The 21,017-nt window shown below is 44.7% G+C and overlaps 1 protein-coding gene across 3 annotated transcripts in view; it reads right to left on the reverse strand.

The window, feature by feature from the left end:
- The window catches only part of LOC147604914 (CwfJ-like family protein), a 100,050-nt gene that overhangs the window by 54,070 nt on the left and 24,963 nt on the right, over positions 1-21,017 (reverse strand). For all 3 annotated transcript variants that reach the window (XM_086794133.1, XM_086794134.1, XM_086794135.1), the window contains exons 4-7: positions 13,829-14,177; positions 13,473-13,627; positions 13,176-13,385; positions 12,412-13,068 (exon numbers count right to left, since the gene is read on the reverse strand). In XM_086794133.1, coding sequence (XP_086650259.1) covers positions 12,412-13,068; positions 13,176-13,385; positions 13,473-13,627; positions 13,829-14,177 — 1,371 coding nt within the window. The remainder of the gene's footprint in view (positions 1-12,411; positions 13,069-13,175; positions 13,386-13,472; positions 13,628-13,828; positions 14,178-21,017) is intronic.

Here is a 21,017-nt window from a genome sequence, read left to right on the forward strand (position 1 = left end):
CTTACTGCCTTTAAACCTAGATGATCCTCCAGTGAGTAACGCATTAGCTGTCATAGCATTTTCAATCATCTGTGACATGTTCGTTACTCTTGTCTTGATACAATAATCTCGCACCTCCTTGGCCAGCCCACAACAATACTTCTCTACCTGCTCAGACAATGGCACTGCACGATAAGAAGTCACTGGGAGTAAAGCTTCCCAAAACTTCTTGTTATAATCTTCCAAATTCTCACACTTTGAAGCATCCAACTTGTGCCATGCGGTCATAACATCCACCTCAAATGTAGATGTGAGCCATACGGAAGAGAAAACTTGTTTAAATTGTACCCAAGTAGTGGGTGCTATGCCCTGCAAAAGTAGAGTAGACCACCACTGCAAAGCATTGCCCTTGAGAAAAGTGGCAGCTTTCCTCACCTTAGAGGACTCTGTGTAATTCCCACCAGAAAAAGCAGCATCAAACTGCTGTAAAAAGGTAAGTGCTTTCAATTTATCTTTGGCCCCACTGAATGTATCAAACTTCACTGCAGCTCCCCCTTCCTTGTAATCCTTCGCCTTTCCCATAGGCGTTAGATTATCATATGGAAGTGGCTTTGCAAGATTGCTGCCCCCAACATTCATGCCCATCATAGGATCAACATTACCCATTCCCACACCTGGCATACCATACATTCCAGCCATGTTTCCAAACATTCCGTTCATGGTTGTCACGGTACGAAAATACGATACCGTACGGGAATTTTTGGTACGATATGAAATTTTCGGATACCGTACGATAAAATACGGTTTTTATTTTTTATACTTACAAGCTATAGAGCTTCAAGCTTGAATGGGAGGGGAGGAGTCTACAGTGCTTGAGAAACCAGTACATGGATATGTGTCTCTCCCTGTTGGATCTCCCGATTGTCTCCAAAAAAGAACCTGGATGGGTAATGCAATACCAAAGGTCTCCCAGTGTAGCGTTTATGACTAAGGGACCGTCCTTGCACAAATACGAGGAGTGCATCTAGGGTGATAAGTTTAGGGACTCCTCTCTAGATCAAAATGGCCATGTCCAAATGTTCTCCCTCGTGCATAACTTGAGAATCTAATTGTCTAGCCTACCTATACCAGGGATCCCCAAGTGATGTAGCAAGATTCTCTCATCCTACCAATCAAGTGTACACTATCAGTCTACCTCGCCAGATTTTTTAGGTCTCTCCACAACCCCATATGGAATACTGAGTGGACACGAAAGTTGCGAAGTATTGCGATCATTTGGGATCTTCGTAAAGCAGGGTTTCTATTTTTTTTTAGCATTTGGAATTTTTTTTTCAAGGAAAAAAAATTTTGGAAAAAAAAAACCAACTCGTACCATACGAATTCATACGGTATCGTACCGTACGACTCGTACGTACGACCTGTTCGTACGCATACGAGAAACAACTATGATTCCGTTATGCATACCTGGCTGCATGCCATCATACATATTGCCTTGCATTCCAGGTTGTATGCCTCCAAACATATTTCCTTGCATATCGGACTGCATACCACCATACATATTCCCCTGCATACCAGGTTGAAAATTAGCTCCAAAAGGCCCATGCATACCCATGCCTCCCTGAGGGTAACCCCCAGTCATGGATTGGAACACCGAGCCACCACCAAAATAACCTGGATGCATATTCTGCTGAGGAATTGATGGCTGTCCAAAGAAGGAACTCTGTGAGTTTGCACCATAAGCATGCTGCATGTTCGGAAACTGGCCAAGAGATGGATCCTGTGGGATGGCAACACTATGACCCTGAGGAAGATTCTTAGAACGAACCTTCTTCTTCTTCTTTTCGGGCTCTGTACGGGATCTCATAAATTCAGCAAACCTTTCACTCTGAGTGAGCTGCATAAATACATCCATAACACTAGCCAAACGATCTTTGAACCGAGCATCATCATCCTCTTTACCAAGTACATCTTCTGGCTGTGTTACATCCTCATATTGCTCAACATCTGCAGCCTGTTCTCCTGCATGAATATCCTTTGATACATCTCTCAGGAGAAGTCTCTTGCTCTTCGTCTTCATGATAGAAGTACTCATCCTCTGTATCAGACATGTTTGCTGAATTTTTCTCAGCGATGGCTTTCTTCGAGGCAACCACGAGCTCACCCCCTTCAGAAAGTTGATGATGTCCCGGCAACGGAACCTTGAAACCGGCCTCTGGTATGAACCAAAGTGCGGTGTACTAGCAGTCACCCTTCCACTTGTAGTCTAGATTTGAAAACCAAAATAGATTGGAGCTAAAGTGCCCAAATCTGAAAACAAAGCGACACCTGTTGGCCCCAAAGCTTGGCGCCCCTTGCGGTATTTCTTTATTCAATTTCAAAAGTATGAAAGGCTGAGTACAACAAAATCAGCCAAGAGATTACACTTGTATGTCCAATCTGACAGCCCACAATACCTCTTAGCACATAGGATTCACACACACAGATCTGTGTCTCAAAGCAACACTCTGTGCCTCCCTCTGATCAGCCAAGACCATTAAGCAGGGCAGCCATGAGCATACATCTGGCATATCTCAAGCACATGATTCAACATCTCAACTCATACGTACATACACATTTCAATCTTTGTCTCCACCCTTTTCAATCTGCCATACCCCTCCTCTCACAAGGGGCCAGATAACTCAAATCTACAACAGACATAAGGCAATAGAAAGAGAGATAGATGAACAAATGCAGAGCTTACCAAAATCAGCTCGTGGATCTGCACCGGAGAAAGTAACGGTACCAATCTGTACTTGCAGGCACTTGTTTCAACAACCCTGCTTCACACGTGTGAGTGTACTTGTCTGTACCTTCCTATCTGCATCCACTTCAATGTTGTACCTGACTGTTCATCACATAGAAGCTGCACAGAACCAATCCGTACTGCCCCTACACACGTGTCAGAATCTGTCCCGTACAGCACTGTACGGCCAGTTCTGCTGTCGCCTAAGAGTACTGGTGCGCTTGCTCCTGCTGTACCCGACTGTACCTGCTGTACAGTCAGTCAACGCCGCCTGTACCAGGTCTGTCCAGCACCTGTCCAGCACCTGCCCTGACCATACAGTGTACCTGCAGAAGTACAGGACTGTACTTGCAATCGTACCAACCTGTACTGCCTGAATACTGCAGCTGCAGCCGCCTGTTGCAATCTGTACCTGTTTCACAGCCACCGCCTCTGCCTACAGCAGTACCTGTTGTCGTACAGGACTGTACGGATGCTGTACGGCCTATTCCAGCACACAAAAAATCAGCAGCAAAGCTTCTCTTCAGCAGTTGACTCCCTCTTGCTTTCCACGCTTCCTCTTGCACGTATGCTTCACGCTTTTCCAAAAAGAAGAGAGAGAGAGAGAGAGAGAGAGGAGAGAGGCATGCACTCCAAAAGTGGAGTTGCCCCCTCCCCATATTAATCCTAGGGTCCCAACTTTAATAGTTATTAAAGTTCCCTAGGGGCACTAAGGCCTAGGGACAACCATTCATAAAACATTAAAATATTAATGTTCTAAAGTGGATTTCCACCACTCTAAATTTGCTCTTTTTTGCAATGATATAAAGCTCATTGTCTCACGACAGTTGCAAGACCTTTTCAACATCCAGCTCATGCTGCTCTGCAGTGGCAGAAAAGATGAGTATATCATCTAAAAAGATGAACACACACTTTCCTATGGCATCACCACGAATTTCACCACAAAGTCAAGCCATGTTCAGTCCTAAATGTTGTTTTGGGAATGTCAGCCATAAAGATCTGAACCAAATGATATCCACCATTGAGGGACTTAAGAATATATTCAATCTTGGGCATTGGGAACCTGGTTTTAACTGTGAGCCTATTGAGTGCCCTAGAGTCCATGCATAATCGTGGGAACTTGTCTTCCTTTTGCACAAAGAAATAAGGTGCAACAAAGGGAGAGGATGAGGGCCGGATAAATCTAGCTTGGAGTAAATGGAAAAGCTGTTGCTCCAATTTCTCCAATGCCTTCGAAAGGCAATAGGTAAACTTACTGGGCGGTTCTGTCCTGGGGACCAATTCAATGCAATTATCTTTGGGACGATTGGGTGAGAGCTGAGGAGGGAGGTCATCCTTCAACATAATATCTTGATATTGTGCAAGAAGATCGTCCATCCTTTGCTTCAAACAGGTTGCTAGTTGAACACGAGACTGCTAGCTGTGGACATAAATCAAACTACATCCGGTTCCTTTTCTGATGGCTCTTTTATTGGCATATATGATATAAGTAGTGACACATGTGAACATGGACTAACCAAGGACACTTTTTCTCTTTGGGTTTTTTCCCTTGGAGATCTAGAGTGAAATGACACCATTCACTCTATTTGTATTATGATATCATGGAGTTGACCTACAAGCTCCACACATTCCAATGCAATCTCAAGCCTTGCATCTCTCACCATCTTTTGTGTTCTATGTACTTGCTTCACTCTGTGTGAGTGTGTATTAAGCCAACCTTAACTGTCTCTCTGCAACAACCCACTTCAGCCAACACTGAGAGCTTTGCAACCTACTATCATGCAGGCACAAGGGCTTAGTTGGGTGCGCTTCTGTCCATTCGCACATGACAGGCAACAGCTCAACCCGAACCTCTTTTGTCCATTCCATCCAGTGTTGCTTCTCTGCTTTGACAGCCTGGCTCCCACCCCTCTCCGCATCTCTACAGACATCTATGCAGACGCACATCTGGTGCAAGTGGAGGACCTGAGTAACTCCTACAGCTTCTCTGACAACACCGTAGTACCCAGTTGTTAAAAAGAGGGGTTTCTGCTTAAACTTCAAGGCTCTACACATTTCGTCAATACATTCTCTACACCCTACACTTTATCAATTTTTATCATACTTGCAGGTGCTTGTTACAGTGAGCCACTTCGCAGCTTCTAGATGCACTCAGTGGACACTACCTGCAGGGGGTTGTGTGGAACAAGAAAATTTGAAGCTTTTATGAAATTTATGCTTAATTGCACAATTAAAGCTAAAGGGTACATAGAGATTTGGGGCTTTTGCAATTTATGTGCAATTGGCACAAAATTGAGCCCAACGGTGCATTAAAATTTAGGGCTTTTCATAATTTGTGTGCAATTGGCACATCCGGTGCACAAAAATTTGGGGCTTTTCATTCTACAAGCCTTGTTTGGATGTTTGTGCAGTGAATGTGAAGGGATTTGGATTGCACGTGTCCTTAGGACACTCCAAACACTTATTGCGGCCTTGTTAAGGCAAAAAGTTTGCTAACAAACTTGTCATTGCCTAGCATAGCACTCCGATGCATTGGCTTTTTGCCTGCAAGTGCTTTTTACAGCATACTTGGTTGCAATTATTTGCATATATCTTAGCACAGAGATTTCAACATTATGGCTGAGAATACAACCGCTATATACAAGGTTTTGTCCTCTTGGGTTTTGTCCCAAGAGGACAAAACCCAAGAGGACAAAATGGATAGCAGTAATTACTCCCTATGGAGCTTCATGGTCCAAAAGCTTCTCGTGGCCAAAGGTTTTCATCACATCTATTCACATCACATTCCATCACATCTATTCACATCACATCCCATCCATCCATTCATTCACATCTATCTGATTCATTAGTGATTTAACCACATAAAATATCTAAAGATATTCTTTCTATTTCTCAACCTTAATTCCCTGGATAAAATTATGGTAAAATTTCATCTTTTGACACTAAAAATTAATTTCAATTCTTTCTTTACATCAATATCATAAAAATTTTCTTTTAACTAAATACCAATATCTATGTTTTTTGAATAAGCTTGAAATCCCTCTTTTTCTCATTTAATGAGTGTAATCCAAATGTCATGGGAATTTCTCTTTTATCATAGATTAAATCTATCTAAAATTTCTCTTTAAATTAAATAAAAATATTCAATATTCCAAATATACCAAGAATTCCTCTTTTTTCATTTGAATGATTGAATTCCAAATATGATGGAAATTTCTCTTTTATCATAAAATAAATCTATCTAAAATTTCTCTTTAAATTAAATAAAAATATTCAATATTCCAAATATACTAAGAATTCTTTTTTTCTCATTTAAATGATTGAATTCCAAATATGATGGGAATTCCTCTTTCATCATTTAAATTTATACATGCATAAAATAATTTAAACTAAAATTTCTCTTAAAAATTAAATAAAAATATCCATTAATTCCATTATACTAAGAATTCCACTTTTCTCATTTAAATGATTGAATTCCAAATATGATGGAAATTCCTTTTTTATCATTTAAATTTATTCATGCATAAAATAATTTATCTAAAACTTTTCTTTAAATTTAAATAAAATATCTATTATTTTAATATTCCAAAATTTCTCTTTCTCCATTGAAATACATGGATCTCCATTATCATGGAAATTCCTCTTTTATCATAAAAATGAAATTACTAAAAATTTCTCTTTTTCTCTAATTAACTATTTATGCATAAATATTAAAAAATAATTTTCCATGGATATGATGAGCTTAGAGTTTGATTTTAGAATTAAGAATTGCTCCATGAGAAGCATCATTTGAATAGAGAATTGGTCATAGGAATGACCATTCTTTGGGGGAGAGAGAGATATACTTAAAAAACATTCTAATTAAGCATAAATGTAAACTTTTGTGATTAATCATTAGAATTCTTTGTAGAGCTTCATTTGCATTGAAAAACCATTCATTTGAATACTTCTCAAGCTTGAGAGGGGTTGAGAAGTGAAAAACATTTAGAGATAGGGGAAGCTTTCCCAAGGTTCCCTTCATCCTCTTGAAGACAATTGTCGGAAAGGATCGTGACGGATTGAAGATTTTAACACTCCAATCGCTTCCATCGCGAAAACTTCCGCTGTCTATAGTATTCTCTTGTCCTACGTGCTCTCTTGCATATTGTTACTACCATGTGTTGGTGGAACAATAGAGAGCAGATGGTAGAGAACATGGGCACTTGAGAGAATAGTGTGAGTTGCAAGTCTACACCGACAAACACATTGTTTGCAATATTTTATTCATATACATTGGTATGGAAATCTGGTTAGAAATGTCCATGACACTATGTACTTGATTCTCCCAAGATCAATATACTTTATTTGAGGGAGGGGCCGGCCGTTCTGGCTCATTGTGCATCTCTTGTCAATTCAGCAAATTACTTCTTGTATTGAGCATGTTGTCCATTAAATCTTGGTGTATTTAAGTGTATTGATTAGCATTGTGTTCAACCAAGTTACAGATGTGGAGCACGCTTATTCATCTCTACTTAGACCACTGGTCTCTCATCTCCTAGAGCCGCATTTTCTTCGGCCCGACTGAGACAATGGATCTTGGACTTACTTTCCACGGGCTCTCTCCACTCCCCTCCCTGATTAGTAAAATGATCAAGTACATGATTAAGCTCATAGTTGTCTTATATACTAGACCTCCATTTCACACTTCATTATTAATGTCCAACCTTGTGGCCTTGGTCCTTATTAACAAGGGTATTGATTCCACCATGTTACAATATAGGTGTGCATATATATGTGCATACATATATATATATACAAATATGTGTGTGTGTGTGTGTGTGTGTGTGTGTGTGTGTGTGAAAGAAGTGTCGCAATACTTACACTCGTCAAGGAGACCTCCACAAATAGGTAGTTCTCTGAGGCAAGAAAATACAAATTGGAGTAAAGTCTTTACTATTCCATTGGTGATTACAACTCCTAGAACAGCTTATTTTCTATCTAATAAAGGTATAAACACTGTACAGGATGTGATATCTTATGATGGAAAGTCTTGTTATTTCCACATGCATAAATAAGATGGAGATTGGGTATGCATTATAGGACAACATGGCAGCAAATAAACAATCAAATGCAACCCTTTCAAGATGTATTGCATGACCCTCAAGAGAATAGATTGCAAGAATCGCCATTTGGCCATTTATATGGTTTTCCCCAAATTTTTGCGTCCTAATGTGGCTAGTTTCTCACGCCAAATTGTGGCCTGTGTGTGGATCTAAGTGTGTTGGATCCCAATTCCACACTTTCCGATGTGCCGATTTCGTGCCCAGAAATGCCAGTGTTGTACATGTTCAATGATCAGGGGATTTGGTCCATAAATCAAGTGCACATGCACACATGTTCCCATGTATGACATTGTTTTCGCGTGATCTGTATTCATGTGTTTGCGTGCTATGTATGTCCAATTCACAGGCCTGGACGCCTACCCATGAACCGTGCGAGTCCCTTGTATTCTGACGTGTTTTGTGGCCAACCAACAGGTGGTAAGTTTTCCCAAAACCTTTGTTATTTTATTAAAATTACTCTGTAATGTAGTAACTTTTGCATGTTCACATTTACTAGTAAGTGAGTGGACACTTATTAAATGTGCACGGGGCCCAACCCAATGGGCACCCAAATGACTTAGGCATGTGAAGAGGACACTTTACTTATACATTGTAAACCTCCACGTGTGATGGAGGTTGGTGGAAAAACTAATCGAAGGCATGCAGGGCTGAATGGGGATTCACGAAAGGTTTTCTAAAAGAAGGCGGCCATTTTTTTGGAAAATCATCGGTTTTGTTCCTAGCTCTCCATACACAGGTTCTGCTGCTAGTCGTTTTGCTACAGGTTTCCCTCCATCAATTTTACTGTCTACAAGTGCTATACTCATCCATTCGCAAATCGGAGCACATACATGTGATCCTCATAAGAAGGCCGCCTGTTTATATTTGCTCCCTCCGCCTAACCTACTGCCCAGCTGAATTGACCTATACGGCTGTCACGTCAACAGGCCGACCTGTTGTGGTTGCATGGGTAGCCTGTGTGAAGCCTTTGACACAGTTAGGAAGGTGCTGCTGCTGGTCGATTTCTTCCCTTTGCTGGCAGCCAAAGTGCCAATTTGTGCCTTTGTGTGGCGCCCGTGAAAGACCAGGAGCTTCAAACACAACCTATCTCATCAAACTTGCTGCCGGAATACGTGCCTAGGTGTGTCCTCCGGTGCCAGTGATTCATTTTTTCGTACTTCACCTCATGTGAGAGTGCACTTCACCTCGTTATGAGAGTGCACGCTAAGCGCTAATACGGGCACACCAGTGTCCCGGAACACCAGGGATATGCTTGCAAATCTCCAATGAAAGACGAGGACTGCTGAAAGGTGTCTACATCATCTCTTGTTTTCATATTTTATTTATGGCAAATCTGGCTTAAAATCCCGTGGAACATTGTACAAACAAAATACTCCAATAATATACTTGGTATTGAGAAAAGAGGAGGGGACCCAAGTGTGGTGTTACTGAGCACTTTCTCTTTTCCAGTTTCGTCTCTATCTTGAGCCGTCTTAAAAATCTGAAGTGCTTTAAGTGTTGCTAAATCATGATACCGTGCCCCATACGTGCTTACGCCTTGTGGGGTGCATTACATTGGTACTAGAGCTAGGTTGTTTGCCTCTCTGCAGTGGGGAAACAATCTTATGGGCCTAGACACCATGTTGATAGCACACCATACACTATGGACAGCCAAGCAAGACGTGAAGAGGTGCCCAACTGTAGAGGGTACTCTAGTGCTACACATGACTTGGATGCATCTCGTGGCCAACATGCGGCAAGCCCTCATGACCGTAATGTAGTTTTGGTGGGACAGATGTCCCACAGCAAGGAAAAGGTTTATGAAGAGCCCAATGCATTGAGGGCTGAATTGGATTATGTAAAGAGGCAGTTGCAGGCAAGAGAAGAGGAGTTGAAGCTTCTTCATGAGAACCCGCAGGTTCACAAGCTTATTGAAGCCACCAAAGCTGAATCCATAGTGGACCGTACTTTTGACTCTATGGCCAAGGAGTTGGGGGTGAGGCCAAGGGAGTTGGCCCTTACCTTACCTTATACGGAATGGAGATGTAATGGAAGGTGAAGCCGGTGTTCTTGAGTTCAAAAAGCCTCCTCGCATGGAGACAGGTGGTGCCATTTCTCTCGCAAGATTAAATCTTTTGTACGAGAACCACCCTCGGTGACCTCTTTCAGGTGCTAATTGACTTGGTATTATTTTGGCACATTCGAATGCCATGTAAATGATGTTGGACATATTTAAGTGTGGTTAAATCTCGTGGCTATCTAAGTGATGAAAAGAACATACAACTAAGTGCTCCGAGATCCCCACTCCCGCGTTACAATATCCCCCCCCCCCCCCAAAACACCACAAAAAACCCTCCAGTGTGTGCTCCTCCTCGCCTACCCTCCCCTTCTTTGTTTGTGCTCCCTATCCCTCTGCCTCGTTTCTCAAGTCAACCTTCTCTCCCACCCATTTTCCTTTCTCCCATTTCTTAGTCGTCTCCCCACCACTTCCCTTCCCTGCCCTGCTTCTCCCCTTTTACGCCCCATTTTGCTCCTCTGCTCTCATTTTTTCGTTCTCACACCATCTTTCCCCCATTTCTATCCGTCCAAACCTCCGGTTTTCCCCCCTTGCCTCTGGTGACAACTCCCCCAACCCTCCCCAAGTCCCATTTTTCTCCTCTGTTATTCCCTTCTCACACTTTCCCCCATTTCTCTGTCCACACCTCCACTTTTCACCCTTTCCTCCATCATTCAATTCCACTTTTCCCTTTGGCCTTCTGTTTCGGCTACTCCCGGTCTAGCCATTGCCCTTCATTCGGCAGTTTTGGTAGCAGCTTCTGGTTCCACCTTTTCCACATGACTCCATGGCAGCCACTACAGAAGTCACTAACAGCCCTTCTGTGGAAGAGGACCTCTTGTTCTTGTCCTCCTCTAGAGACCACCATATTGGTATGTGAAATTGTCTGCAACCGACCTGCTCAGGGTAAAATTCAAGTCCTCCTGCAAGCTGCCTTTGTCAGCGAGCAGGGGTGCATTGTGGACATCCTGATTCAGTTCCACTCAGCCTCTTTCATAGAGAAGAGCATGTTGCAAAGCCCTGTAGCAGTACCGTGTGCCCCTGTGTACTTCATCAAGGGGAGACATGGCTTCTCTCTGGACTCCAGCACATTGACTGGTCAACAGGGACTGTTTCCCGGGTCTTCCCAAGAAGAAACTTGAGCTTCTCCCCACGGGCAGCGTCAACAGGCACTCAAACGGCGGCCTCTCTACCTTTCAAGTGCACATTGCAACCTACCTACACAAGTTGCAACCCATGGTTGGACGGCGACCACTCTTTTCAATGGATCAAGTTTTCTGGATTACCCAAGCCTACAAGTAGATGTGCCACATCGCACGCTCCTGCACCTGCCGTTGTTCTGCAAGCAAGGCAATCGGCGCGCAACGCCCATGCCCCAGCTGCCGGGAGAAGAACAGTGCCTAGCAACGTGCACTGCCCCATTAACAACCTTCCTCCCCTGCATTGTCCGTGCGCCCCCTCCACCCCGCCCTCAAAACAAGAGCAGCAGCAACAATTATGATATTATCCCCTAGCAAGGAGTGGCAAACTCCCGGTCATCGCCACCCTTGCCGGCGGTAGCACCTAGAGTAGGGGGCATCGATTTCAAGACAGGCAATGGTCTCATAGCAAACTGTTGCTTGCATTTACCGTAGGCCATTACTACACAGTCTCCAGTGGAATTTGTGGGCCAATCATCCACCATGTTCCCCCAACAGGACCCCCAATGACAACTCCCCTCCTCCCCCCAACAGCATGATGAGGATCACATACCGAAGAGTCCCTCCCTCGCAGCAGGGAAGGATTCCCCCCTTGCTCCTACCGAACACTCAACATCCGACTCGGCTTCACACCCCTCAACCACCAGCAGCTCCTCCCAACCCGACAAAACTTGCTTGGCGTCACATTCATTTCAGTAAATTTTTGACCCTGTGGGGATGATAATCACCTCCTCCCAGGTGTCAGCTCTATCCTAGAAGACCCTGGTGGCCCCTCTTGGATTATGGAACATCCGGTGAACTATGTGTTCTTCAACTTCTTCCATATTGGTGTTGGAACAGAGCAGAGGAGTTACACGTACCTGCCTTGCAAGGACGATCCACCTTGTGGTCAGCTGGAATCGGGGAAATGCCGAGAGGTCTTGCTTGGAGACCTGCATCCACTCCCACTTGGAGCACCTACTGACTGTTACTACTCTCCACCCAAACCAGCCCCAAAAGCCTTGCGAGCCAAGATGGACGTGTGCAGAAGCCAGAGCCCTTCCACCTAGGCATATGTCGATTTACCTACAGACTTTTCTCTGCTTTGGCAGTGCACACAGCCACAGCCGCTCCTTGAGGCCTTTTCCTGCCTGCGGGGGGGAGGGGAAGGGGTATCCACCATTTTCAGCCCCCAGAGAGGCTCCCCCTTTCTCCTCCTCTGCATTACACTTTTGACTTCATTGCAGGAAGTTTACTTGTGAGTGGCTGTTTTATTTCGACTAATCAAAGGATTTTTCTGGAGGGGGGAAAGCAACTGAGTTATCGAGAGCTTACCAGAACCTCATCTGCTTCCTTGTTGTTACCACGCAACCGCAATTGCAGAGCTTTTGCAGCCAGCTGATTTGCACTCATGCCTTCGGTTGAAATGCTTAGTACATTTGTAGATTTACCAGCATTTGAAGTATCTGATCTTTCTGCCCGCTGGTCACCATACTCATCAGTGCTAAGTAGCTCAGGCTTGTTCCCCTTCTTAGTGTTGGCATCTTGATCTGCTTGTTTCCCACTAAATGATTGTAAAAAGCTCCCATCATTTTCGAATTTATTCAAGGCAGAAGCAGCTGCTTGGAAAATCTCAGCATCTTCTGCACGCATCAAATAGCCTGGCTCACTTTTTCTCCTTGTCCACGACAAGGACTCTGTCACACGTGGCGCTTTCATTCTGGCATCCCGAATGCTCACATCTTTCAGATAGTCTCGGTTACTTGTGGTTATCCTCTTGAAATCTTTATCATCCTTAGCAGCAGTTAGTTGTGCCTTGTCTTCTCCTCCAGAACACCCTTCACCCTCTTCTTCCAGCTTTGCATTACCGGCGACGGTATAGTTGTGCTTTCTGTCTCTTATTGCATGTAAGTGAGAATGAGCATGTGCTGCCCTTTTTGCTGAGACACTGACAGTCATGTCAGCCAGCGAACCCCAACGCTCTTCTACAACCTTCAAGGGCAACCAAGTGGATAACAGATGAAATAACTTAAACCATCAAATGATAATTACCAGAATTAAGACAATTGAGAACATTAATCACAAATGCAAAGGCATACCTTGTCAAGCTTACGACCTTCTCGTTCTGCCTGCTCTTTGGCCCTCTTCAAAGCTTTCAACCTCCAACTGAGGCCACCATCACCTACAACTGCTGAAGCTTGAGAATGTCTGCTTTCTCCCAGATTTCGGAGTCCAACACTTTCTGATGGATAGCCATCCCCTCCATGTTTCAAGTAGGGATTCAGCTCCTTTGGATTTACTTGAAAACTCTGCACAAACCACATGATCACCGCTCATTAAATGGTTATAAAATCTGAGTAAAGCCTTGAGCCCATTAATTGAATTGGTTTTTTTACCTCTTCCACTTGAACTTCACTAGAGGCTATCTCTGCTTCAGAACTTCCGAGGACTGACGGAGGTGCCTTTACCATCCATTCTAAACCTGCTGCTTTACGTGCAGCAATAGAACGATCCTTGTCACCCCCGTTATTTGTTCCGTCACCAGCCACATCTTCAATGCATGAATTAAAGCAAGTTAAGGCACCAGAACTAAGTATCATAAAAGAAAACTTTCTCTACAGGGAACTGCCTTTGTTCTCTAGAAAGAGAAAGAAAGAGAGAAATTCTTAGTGCAAGCTAATTTTAAGGAACTTAGACCTGCCTATTACAAAGCCATTTATAAAGGCAGGCCAAAAAGAGCAAAGGTATATACCAGACAAAGTTGATGGCTTGCCACTTGACTCTTCACTATCTGTATCACTTGCTGAAGAAGGATCTGAATAGCGTCCTCTTCTTGACCGAGCTCGCTTGCGGGATCTTGAACTCATCCTATTGCTACTCCCACTGCTGTCACTATGATCTGTGCAGCTATCTGAACCAAGTGATTTCTTCTGTCTCGAAAACTTTCCATGCTTGTCTCTCTGCTCCAAGGACTCATTCCCATCATGTCTCTTAGAAAATCGATGCTTCTTATGTCTTCTCTTGGATTTGTCCCTCTCCTTGCTGTGTTTTTTATGCCTTTTTGATGATTTAGTACCTTCCTCCGAATTTCCCTCTCCTTTCTGTTACATTATTTTTTCGACAAAAACAAATCAGACTTTTATCCTTTTATGTTTTCTTATTCAAAAAGACGCCACAAATCAGAACATGCAAAAGCCTAAACCACAGATATAACACACCAACTGCAGCTAAACAGACACACTATTATGCAATGACAATCGGCACAACCACTGTCACCACCAGTGTTAAACACACGAAGTAGAGCAAGGTGTGAACGGGGATTTTTCCATAGAAGAAAGCTGGAGCTCTTACTGACAAAGTTTGGCCTGAAATATGGCTTCTGAGCAAAGGCAGCATGGGATTTTATCATTTAAAGTGACTTATAAGGTCTATAAGTCGGTGTGTTCACACATCATTAAAACCGGGCTGGACTTATTATTATTTTGGGCAAGCACCAGGCCAAAAATAGAGCTGGTCGCCTGTATTAAAGCAGGGAAGGCGTAGAGCTATGGTCATCATCAGCAGGCGTCCCTTCTTTCCCTAGCCAGCAGCAGTCTACAACTCTTTCTCCGGTCGTACAAAGCATCTGTCAAGCTCAGCTATCCTCTCCCGCATACACTGGCCGTACTGCAGCTGCCTTCTGGAGCTTTTTTTCAGATCTGGCCGTACAGTCAAGTCCCGACTACAGCCAGCTGTTTTCCTTATTCTCTCTCTCAGCTGTAAAGCAGTCGTACAACTGTAGAGAACCCCCACACGTGTGGTATCAGTCAGTGCCTTTTTCTTCTCGGATCTGGCTGTACAGCAGGCCGAGATTGAGGCTTGTTCGTCGACTATTTTGGGGGCAGTGTTGGACAGCATTTTGGAGCGGTTTTGCTGACGTTTTTATGGAAAAATCCAGTGCGAGCCGCACCCGCATCTTGGGTTCTTGTAAAAAGCTTCTATCTGAATAAAGAAGTTCCTAAGGGGGGGCCAACTATGTCGGCTCAGTGTGCTGTTTATTCATATTTCTTGTGGCTTCCTGTTGTGTACTCTCTTTGAATACTTGATGTTTCTTTCTTTTGTTCCGGGTCTCTGTATATTTCTGACAACCACACACCACCAGCCTAGGATTCTAATGCAAAGGCACACGAAGTCTAGGAGAAGGTCATGCTCAATAAACATAGACTCAGCTTTTCTACATGCACCACAAGGTACTTGCACTGGCTGCTTGCGCCCCACTCCTTGGTATCACTTGCTGTCATGCGCACACTGTAATTTCTTCAAAATTAGTTTCATATGTGCATGCACTCTGCTTGAGGCACTAACTTTCCACTACAGTGGACTCACATGCCTTACTATAGTATTGAGGCAACACTCTCAGAGAGAAGACTCGGCACAACTGATCTCAAACTATCATCACTTATTTGACATACGCTCACGCACACACTATAATTTCTTCATAATATTTATTTTCATATGTGCATGCACTCTGCTTGAGGCACTAACTTTCCACTACAGTGGATTCACATGCCTTACTACAGTATTGAGGCAGCACTCTCAGAGAGAAGACTCAGCACAACTGATCTCAAACTATCATCACTTATTTGACATACGCCCCCATACCTCAGAGACCACCACTCAAACATATATCTCCTTGGTCCCACACACTCCGGGGTTACTAATGAAAGGGGTCAATCGATACAGCGTGTGAGGTGTAACTTTGTTGAACACAATGCTAATCAATACACTTAAATACACCCAGATTTAACGGACAACATGCTCAATACGAGAAGTAATTTGCTGAATTGACAAGAGATGCACAATGAGCCGGAACGGCCGGCCCCTACCTCAAATAAAGTATATTGATCTTGGGAGAATCAAGTACATAGTGTCATGGGCATTTCTGACCAGATTTCCATACCAATGCATATCAATACAGTATTGCAAACAATGTGTTGTCGGTGTAGACTTGCAACTCACACTACCCTCTCAAGTGCCCATATTTCCTACCATCTGCTCTCTATTGTTCCACCAACACATGGTAGCAACAATCTGCAAGAGAGCATGTAGGACAAGAGAACACTACACACGGTATGTGAACATGGAGTCTTCCAGTTCTTTTCTTTCCATGGCAATATTACATCACCTTTTGGTCTCATAGACCCTTTCGGTCTTTCGTAGATCGATCTCTCTCTACCTCACGTCTCAAATGGGAGGTAGAGAGAGGTGAAATCTCGGGCCACAAGGCACAGAGACTTAACCAATCTTTAACTCGCCGTAAGAAACGCATGTTCGAGGAAACCAAACACTAGGACATGTACCACTTATTTTTGAGCAACGATTCAATTGAGGCTTGGCGGAGGCTACGGGAGCACCATTCACGCACCCCTATCTCTGACCCCGAGATTTGGCATACGTATGCTCAGTCATATATGATGTGCCAGATCAACCGCCTATACCCTATCCTTCAGAGCCTCGACCCATCCACTCTACTTTCTTTCTAGCAGGTATGGTGAAGAGTGTTATACGCCGACTCCAACACAGACGCGCGGAGGACCACACAGGCCTTAGAGGTGAGCATTTTTCATATGCAGCTGACACGGTGGCGCCATTTATAGCACCTCTCTTCAACAGGGCTATCGTAGAGGGGTTCCCGCCTGCATGGACTTTACACACTACTACCCCCATCCATAAGGCTGGCGACCCTATGGATCCGGGTAACTACAGGACTATGATGGTAGGCCACACATTGGCCAAACTTCATGGGTCGGTCATTGAGCATGAGCTCAGTAAATTGGCAAAGATCTCTGGATTCAAAGCTACTGGGCACGCTAGTTTCCGTCAAAACCACTCCACTCTTGATCATATCTTCACACTCAAGAGCCTCATAGAGGAGGCGAAGGCACAAAGAGGTAGATTATATTGCTGCTTTGTGGATTTCCGCAAGGCATTTGACAATGTGCCTCACGACAAACTTATGCAGAGATTGCAGACACTTGGGGTACCATAAGAGATAATATGGGGGATTATTGCTTTGTATGAGAGAGTTGTGGGTCGTGTGCGATGCTCAGGCGGATTATCAGAGGAGCTTGCTAGCACTATTGGTGTTAAGCAAGGATGTCCATATCTCCGACCCTGTTTGGATTATACATTGATGAGCTAGCAGATTTTGTGGACAAAGGGGGGGGGGGGTGCCAGTGGATGATCTTTGGCAGATCTATATGTAGCGGGTGCCAGTGGATCATCTTTGGCAGATCTATATGTAGCTTTGATGCTTTACGCAAACGATGTAGTACTTGTCTCGGATACATAGCAAGGGTTACAGTGGCACATGGATGCCTTGGGAGAGTTTTGTAATCAGAGGGGCCTGACAATCAATATTGGTAAAACCAAGGTTATGATTTTCAATACCACTCAAGGGTGAGAGACCACCCATGTCATGTACCAAGACAAACGTGTGGATGTAGTGACTTCATATGTATATTTGGGTCTCACCTTTACTACCTTCGCGGGGAGGTTCTCCATGAGAGGCAGTTCAGGACAGGGTAGCCAGAGGGTATGCAGCTTTAGCTTTACTTGAGAGGCAATGCCACCACGCGCATTTTCAAGAACCCTGTACAAAGGAATGGCTTTTTGATACCATGGTCACACCAGCCTTGATGTATGCATCCTTCATATGGGCTCCAGGACTATCAGCGAGCAAGTGGTGAGGTTTAGAGCGCCCACAGATACTTATGGTCTCACAGACGATTCATAGTAAAACCTCGACGCCACATGAGATAGTTTTGGCAGAGTTTGCGTCTTCGCCCATGCTAGTGGAGGCACTCTTTCAAACAATGACATTTATTCAACGGGTTAGGCACATGCCCCCAGATAGATTACGGAGACAGGCCCTAGAGTCATCAAAGCAAGTAGCAGCATCAAGGCGACAGTCATGGTATGCAGAGGCTTTTCAGTGGTTTTCACTACATGGGATGAGTATGAACAGGCTCCCTCCGTTTCAGTATGATGAGGACCATCCGACCATGAGACTCTCCCGTGTGGAGAGGAACCAATTGCAACTATACACAAATCATACATGGATTGATCCTCCGCAGCCTCTTCCTGTGAAGAGGCAGCACTACCTCAATCATTTCTTGCAGCTCACAGAGGATGGGTTTGTGCAGAGACCGGGTTACATGGATGTATATGTGTCTCATGCCATGCGCACTACTATTGGGCACCTTCGGGTATCTTCACACACTCTAGAGATAGAGGTAGGGAGAGCTACAGGATCCCCGAGGGAGACACGTATTTGCAGATTGTGCCACATAGATGTGGAGACAGAGGAGCATTATGTTTGCCATTGCCCAGTATACTATGAGATTCAGGGGAGATACCACTGTCTCTTCAAGGAGGGATTTGGTCCACTCAGCAGAGTTATGCAATTTCATGATCAAGATGCTTGGGGGGATTTTTGATGGAGTTACGGCGTCAGAGAGCGGCTATTACAGCAACTCCCACAGCAAAGGGATACTACATCTCATATATGGATCACTACCTTCTTCCAGCCACTTAGTGGTGGGACATCCTCCGCAGCTCCTTCGATCCAAACCCGAGTCACTCGAAGACGCACTATAACAACATCTACTACCAAAGGAGTGACATCAGCCCGAGCGAGAGAGCTACGACCCAAGAGACGCCCCCGCCCACCTGGCCCTCGCCCCCCAGGTCTCCACCAGACACAAATTAATGAGCTCTTGAGGAGACATTGCAAAGAGAACAAACCCCAGATTGATCTAGCACAGATTGGGAGATATCTTGCCGATGTATGACATCCTACACCTAGTCATTGGCACTGGTTGGAGCTAGATTGTATTTACCGCCCCTCCCTCCCACCCACCCCACAGTACTTAGCCAGAGCCCTCTATGAGATTTATCTCCACATTATAGAGTACTTTGTACTTTTTTTTCCTTTTGTATCCATTTGATGTCCATTGAGACATGATGATGATGTACACACGTTTTGTCTCATAGACGTTTTTTTGGCCAGCTCCACACCAGCACCAATACAGCCCACACAGGCATCGCATACCACTTTCTACTTCACCCATGATGTGGCAGACATATATAAGCATCATGTATATGCCAGGCTACTCCAGATGGATCTCTACTACATACGGCCGCCACCCACAGCTTCCCCCATCATACACACATTGCACACACAGATAGATCTGGGAGCATGTCCCAGAATCGGTGGTATGATGATGAGTGCAAAGAGCTATATAGACACCTCTGTGCCTAGAGAGCACTGGGGACCATTACACACAGAAGCCGACAGATAAGGACCCTCACACGCTGTAAGAGGCGTGCATATGAGGAGGCATAGTACTAGGATATATACCACCTACTGATGAGCAGAGATATAGCCACTGCATGGCGCAGGATGAGAGAGCCTCGCCCTCGTACCCCGATTGAGGATCCACACACATGGCACACACATGCAAAGAGCCTCTACCATATCCCTCAGCAACCGCCATACCACAGCCACAGGAGCCCCGCCCTACCACCTCTACTTTCTTTACCACCTCGATGGTAGAGAGAGCTATCCGCCGGTTACAGCATGGGAGATCGGCTGACCACACAAGTATACAGAGTGAGCATCTTATTTATGCAGCTGACACACTGGCACCCTTTGTTGCTCACCTCTTTAATAGGACACTAGTGGAGGGCCTACCAGCTGAGTGGACTATGCACACCATCGTGCCTCTCCACAAAGCGGGAGACATGCTAGACCCCAGCAACTACAGGACTATCATGATTGGTCATACATTGGCCAAACTTTATGGCACAGTGCTCAAGGCAGAGTTGAGCTCATATGCAGAGGAGGAGGGACTGAGAGCACCAAGACAGGCGGGATTCCGACGAGCTTTCTCCACTATTGACCATATATTCACTCTAAGATGTCTAATTGATCAGGCTAGGGCAGAGGAGATTATACTGCTGTTTTGTGGATTTCCGCAAAGCATTTGACATGGTGCCACGAGAGAGACTCTTCCAGCGCCTCCAACCATTGGGCATCCCATCAGAGATGGTTTGGGGCATCTATGCTTTATATGAGCAGGTCCTCGGGCGCACACGATGCCCCAGGGGGCTATCTAATGTTATTGTTAGCACCATAGGTGTGAAGCAAGGACACCCACTCTCTCCTACACTATTTGGGCTATACATCGATGAGGTGGCTGACTTCATTGGTCACGGTGGTGGGGACGAGGTAGACATCTCAGGTACCACATTCCACATTATGCTATATGCAAATGGTATTATTTTGATCTCTGAGTCGCGGATGGGACTACAGCATCATCTCCATGCACTCGATAACTTTTGCACACTTAGGGGACTTACAGTGAACCTTGGGAAAACCAAGGTCATGATTTTCCACACCTGAGGGCCGGTTCGACGACAGGCCATCTTCACACTAGCAAGAGGACAGGTAGCGGTGGTAGACTCATATGTGTACTTGGGGATTACATTTGCCACTCCGCCAAGAAGATTTATAAATTATGGCGCAGGCAGCTAGGGATAGACTCACACGAGGGTATGAAACTCTGGCCATGCTAGAGAGACAGTGTCACCAAGCACACTTCCAGGAGCCCCACACGAAGGGGTGGTTGTTTGACACACTAGTCACCCCTGCTTTGATGTATGCTACAGCAGTATGGGCACCTGGGCTCGCCACCTCCACATGGTCTCAGATAGAGAGGCCTCAGATTCTCATGCTCTCACGGATGATCCGCAGCAAACCCTCCATCCCACATGACATTGTCCAAGCAGAGTTTGTTGCACCTCCTATGCTAGTAGAGGCCCTCTTCCAGACGATCTACTTCATACAGAGGATCAAAGATATGCCATCAGATCGCCTCTCACATAGAGCTTTTGAGGCG

The sequence above is a fragment of the Cibotium barometz genome, chromosome 60 (assembly GCF_041138505.1).
Source record: "Cibotium barometz isolate CiBa-2024 chromosome 60, ASM4113850v1, whole genome shotgun sequence".
In the NCBI taxonomy this organism is placed as follows: Eukaryota; Viridiplantae; Streptophyta; class Polypodiopsida; order Cyatheales; family Cibotiaceae; genus Cibotium; species Cibotium barometz.